The sequence below is a fragment of the Eurypyga helias genome, unplaced genomic scaffold (assembly GCF_000690775.1).
Source record: "Eurypyga helias isolate BGI_N326 unplaced genomic scaffold, ASM69077v1 scaffold44686, whole genome shotgun sequence".
Taxonomy (NCBI): domain Eukaryota; kingdom Metazoa; phylum Chordata; class Aves; order Eurypygiformes; family Eurypygidae; genus Eurypyga; species Eurypyga helias.
In genome coordinates, this window is record NW_010255523.1 from 1 (window position 1) to 5,455 (window position 5,455).

The 5,455-nt window shown below is 43.5% G+C and overlaps 1 protein-coding gene across 1 annotated transcript; it reads right to left on the reverse strand.

Annotated features, from left to right (window-relative positions):
- Positions 1 to 7: 7 nt before the first annotated feature.
- On the reverse strand, positions 8 to 5,252 carry LOC104504216 (bile acid receptor-like; the record flags this gene model as incomplete). Its single annotated transcript, XM_010153340.1, has 9 exons — positions 5,162 to 5,252; positions 3,668 to 4,033; positions 2,901 to 3,041; positions 2,180 to 2,319; positions 1,987 to 2,091; positions 1,795 to 1,894; positions 1,073 to 1,201; positions 488 to 604; positions 8 to 103 (listed from the first exon to the last, which is right to left on the reverse strand). Coding segments are annotated over exons 1-9 (1,285 nt in total), but the record flags the coding sequence as incomplete, so codon positions are not given.
- Between the last annotated feature and the right edge of the window lie 203 nt (positions 5,253 to 5,455).

Below are 5,455 nucleotides of genomic sequence, written 5' to 3' on the forward strand. Positions count from 1 at the left end.
ACGGTTGTCGCGACGAGCAGGGCGTACTCGGTCTCCGTCACCTTCAGGTCCCCCATGCTTCTGTAGAAGTAAAACAGCGCGGTAATGAACTCCTCGGTTATACCTTAAAAACGGAACGAAACAACCAGAATGTCACTGCCGCGCAGAAACAGGCCCCGCTCTCGCAGCCCCTCTCCGTCCTCGTCTTGGACGGCTCCGGGCTGTTCCTTGCATGACACAGTTGGCAAACTTGGTGAAAACCGTAATTCCTGATGCAGTAACAACGGTTGTCCTGTGGAGCTTTGGGGACTTCCAGCCCAAAGCTCGTCCCGAGGCTCTCGGCCCACGCGAGCGCCGTCTCCTCCGCCCCTGGGGCCGCGACGCCCGCATGTCCCGTGCCGAGGGAGCGATGAGCAGGAGCAGTGGGCGCAGCAGCAGCCTCACGCAGCGTGACTGCCAGCAGGGCCGGCGAAACAAGAGCTTCCCACGGATTCTGAATCTCCCTCACCTGTGGTAGTAGTGGAAGTTGGACTCTCTTCGTTGTGAGACATTTCCATGGAATAAATGTCACTTCTATCAAGGTTTTGAAGGTGACATGTCCCGTGATCAGAAAGCCTTACGTGGCCTGGAATGAGAGATGAGAGTTCCCAGCCAGGATTGATGCGACTTTGCAGATAAATACCTGAACATGTGAGAATTTTTCACAGATCCGTGAAGGTAGGAAAAGTGTTCATTGTTGGCCTCCAACCCCAAGTTCATTTGTTGCATTACTGTAGGTCAGTCTCTTGTGTGAAACGACACAGTCTCTAACATGGCATTAATACAGCTAATATCCACCCACTCCACAACTTGGGCAAACACTCAAAACCATTGCTCTTTGGAACGAGTGGGAGGAAAACAAAGATCAAATTAATTTTAACTTGGTATAATGCTCTTTGAGGCGGGGAGAAGCCTATAGAAGCTGTGTGGGCATTACCAGTACTGCTTGAATAGGAGACTGTTGGCAATTAAGGGCATTAAAATGAAGGGAAGTTGTTTCAAAGCGGCAGAACCTCCTACTGGTGTTGACAGAAAGCTTGTTAGTTAAACTTACTGTCACTCGCCGACGGCTGCCATTCGCTAATTCTTTGGTTATATATTTGGGCTGAACGCAAAAACATTGCCTCAACTGTTGACCCTTTTAGCAGCGCAATCTGATCTTCACTAGCCAAACTTTCAAACCCTGCAGAGAAAGACACATGTGAAGAATCGCGGGAGGCTGTGGCTATCTTTAAGCCCCTAACATGAGTCGCTAAAATGGTTTTTGAAATAAATGCTTGTCCTGGAAAGGAGGAGCCGCAGTTACAAGATGCATGTACCCAGGACTATTGGGATCTTTCTTGCGAGTTTGCAAGACAGACAATAAAACAGTGCAGTTGTCAGTGCCCAGTGTTAGAAGACTCACAGGAAGATGCAAGTAATAATTTGGGGGCTAAGCAAGACTTAGTCCAGCAAACTGGACTGGATTTCAAATAATGTGTTAAAATAATAATTGACTCAAGATGGTATTTTAAAGTCCACATACTTTCAGAAAGTGTCTTTATTCCATGTCAGAAATGGAAAAGAAATCTAATAGCAAGCTTTTGTGATGGATGCTTTGTTACTTGTCCTCATGACAAGTAAACAGTAACACTGCATTGGAAGATAATACAGTCAGTGGAATAAGAATTTCCTTAAAGTCTGTATTTTTCTGGGATTTACGCCATGAGTGTGGTTCTTGTCTCTCACTACAAGAGTCACACTGTTCTGTAACAATTCCCAGGAGAAGGAACTTACCTGGAAGTCTCTTTGTGAAATCCACTAACACTTGTACATGGACAACTGCTGTCTCAGAGAGACGGAGAAAACTTTCCTCAGGACTTGCAGTTTCTTGCAGCTGCATAAAGAGCATTTAGACATCTGACATAACCAAGACACAGTGCTTAGGACAATAATGTAGCAATGCGGGCTGAAGTTCTGTATACGTACAAACTTCTTCGCTTCCTCAAGGGGAATTGTGTATTTTTGGTGTGCTGCTACGATGTGGTCAAGAAGCTCATGTTCCCCTGGAGTAAGTTCCATCTTCTCTGGGCTCTGTTAAAAAAATGAACCACAGAAGTGACAATGGCTTGGGCAAAAATAAATGATAAAATGAGATATTTGAAATAGAAAGATATCCTACTTTTCCAGATCTTGTTGTAGATGATACGTGCTTACTAGTCAGTCCCTCATCTTCCAGTTTTATGTTGCAAAGAAAACTGCTTTTCTGTTTGAAATTCTTCCTGAGTCTCTTTGACTTGCACTGTACTTCAGTCAGCAAACCTGCAAGGCATAGAAGTGTGTATCAATACGTATATTTTCAAACTACAACTTGAAATACTTTGGTTACTATAGATAACTCAAGTCTTGCATCACAGCAGCCGTCACCTATACGAACTATGCTTCCTAGAGCATCTGGCAATGAGTTACTCGCTAGGCGAGTTAGCGTTCGGTATCCACCGAAGTCCCAAGTGTTTGCAGTCTTGCGTTCCCTTGCTTGTGGTGCTGTGACATACAAGCGTGAGAGTTTTCATGAAAAACTATTGTGCAGTTTTTAATTTCTTTGTTTTCCCAACACAAAAGCACTCTGCGATGCTTAGTGCTGGCCTGTTGAGGCTCAGGATATTTAGCTGCCACTTTTAAGTCCTTTTTTCCCCTTATAACGTCTTTGAACAGCAGTCCTCTTCCCTTCAGGAGGTACTTCCCAAGCGTTGGGCATTTCTGCAGATGAAGGTGCTGCAGACTCCAAGCTAAATGAAGTTCAGACCACTGCCATTTAGCTCTAATGAGGAGAAGGGACTGACCTTGGAAAAGGCTTTTTATGAGTTGATTAATAAAGGAGCCAGCATGGGAGGAGCACTTACATTCTGCTAGCATTCCCACAGCTTTGCACTTCTTCAGGCGACATTCCTGACACTTCCTCCGCATGTACATGTCCATTTCGCAGTGACCGCCGTTCTTGCACTGGTAGACTGCGTTTTTGGTGATGCTGCGTCGAAAGAAGCCTACGGACAAGGATCACGTTATGACTGAAGGAATCTTAAGGAGCTTTATCTCATAAGGATTAACGTGTCTTCTGGGGTTTTTTTTGTTTGGTTGGGTTTTTTTTACAATGAAAACATTGCCTTGATTTTAAATTTGCCTTTTTAACAACATAATTATGTCTTGTTCTTTCTGACTAATATTAATTGCTGCTTTTCTTATTTGATCAAGATAACGCCAACATAGTAAGTTAAAGTATCAGTAGCATGTGATTGTTACTTGGTTTTATTTAATCTTAATAGTAAGTAAAATTAATAACATTGAATTACATCTATAACAATTGGTCATGAGAAACTCAGCACCTGCTTAAACAGATGCTATTCTAATGAATAATTATTGCAAAGATTAGTTGCATGAAGTGCTCATGCTGAATCTGTGCTGCAAAGCATTTCTTAAAAACATGCTGTAAGCACATGAATCTGGAGGAAGCGCGTTAGGTGAAGGGTGCCTTAGATAAATCACAGCCCTCTCGAAATGTCAGCTGAAGAACCAATGAAGTCTGTTTGCTTAAATCGCAGATGCGGAATGTTATGTTGAGCACTGCGGGGCCTCACTCCTGAGTGAGATACAGCGCAGCCTGTTCTCTTACCTTTACAGCCTTCACAGGTAAGTGCGTTGTAGTGATAGCCTGAGGCCTTGTCACCGCACACGACACACACCTCCTCCTGTCCCTTCAGTCTCAAAGACGAGTGGTTTAATCTTGACCGTTTCAGCCCTTGGTATCCACCGTCATCCATGTGGGGAGCCATGAAAGGGGGTTTGCTGAGTTCACAGCTGCTGATGATACACTGCCCGTCGCCGTACTGAGAGTCCAGGCCGTATGTGCTGTACTGGGGCTGAGACGGCTGTGACTGTAATACTGGAGGAGGAATTTGAACTGCTGAGTACTGGCAGTAAGGTGCAGTCTGAAAATCGGTGTCTTGCAGCTGATAGTTGATGTGCTCCGGCAAAACATCTAGATAGAGGAGGAATTGAAATACAATTCTGGAAAAGATCTCAACATCAGCTACTTGAAAATTCCGAAGGACAGTCTGACACACTCTTTTTTAATGTGCTACCTCTCATGTTTTTAAGCAAAATCTTAACGTATTGCAGGTGGCTTGGGAAGAGTTTGGGCAATGGCATGTGGTTGCCACTGGATTCCTGTCACTATGTAGTTGAATAACACTTGCCAGCTGATGGGAGAGCTGCCTTTTGATTTTACACTTAAAGGTTGTTCTTATTAGTTGCCCGCATTACAGATGAATATTTTCCCTTAAGCAAATAGGTTTGTCAGTGGGTGAATGATACATATTTCAGGCATAAGTTTGAAGATGTCGCACAACAACAGTCTGAGAAAGATGGTCCAGAAATTACAGAGTGGTAAAAATTACTGCCACGGGAGTCTTAAAGTTGAAATTCAGTAGAGTAAAAAGCAGAGGCTTGTTTTATTTAGTATTTTTCCATATATAATCCTTCACATTTAAGAAATTTCATTTTTGCAGAATGTATGTACAGAATTATGAAGAGAGCTTCTGCCTGCTGTTCTGTCTGCAGAGTTTTAATTTTATCCACACTCCCCCCCTTAAATATGCACAGCTGTACTCAGGAAAGCTCATGCAACATGCATCATGCTTCATTCTTCCTTTGGGGTTGTTCAAATCTCTGTAAAAACAATTTGGAATGTTTTCTAGAAGTAGTTTTGAGGTCTTTTTAATGGGCTTTGGGTCCTGCTTTTATTCATCCAGAATCAAATTAGTTGTTGCAGTTAGGGTTCTATAAGCTGTAGAATAGCCCTTATTTAGCTATAATGTGTCTGGAATACGGTAATAAAACCTGTATCTCCCTCATGCAAGTCGAAGGGAGACAGCACCAGTAATGTTTACATGAACTGATGAGTCAGCATAGCCACACTGTGCATAACTGTGTGTCAGCATGGGCATGAGTGTCTTTCAATGCCATCTCAGTATGGGCTCGACAGTCAGATGGGTAGCTTCTAAGCACTTGTAAACACAGAGTAAAATGAAGGAAATAAGGGGAATTTCCACAGGGGTTGGGTTTACTATGCTGCTTTTTCAGAACAGAACAATTTTGCTGTACTCACCATAATACTGTATGGGCTCAGGAAGACAGTACCCGTCGGGTACCGTGGCAAATGTGTTGGCCATATTCTGATCCCAGCTACACTGTTTCATTCACCAGGCTGTGTGACAGACTTCTAAGAAGGCTACCTAGAGAAACGGGAAAGTAAGGAGCACCACGTGAGAAAGCCTTGCTGAGTGGGTTCAGCTACAGAGCTAAACCCAGCAAACTCAGGGTGTAAGAACAGTTTGCAGATCATAAGAACCAGAGGTATGTGCAGTCACATAATACTTTCCATGAGGTTGCAAAACATTTG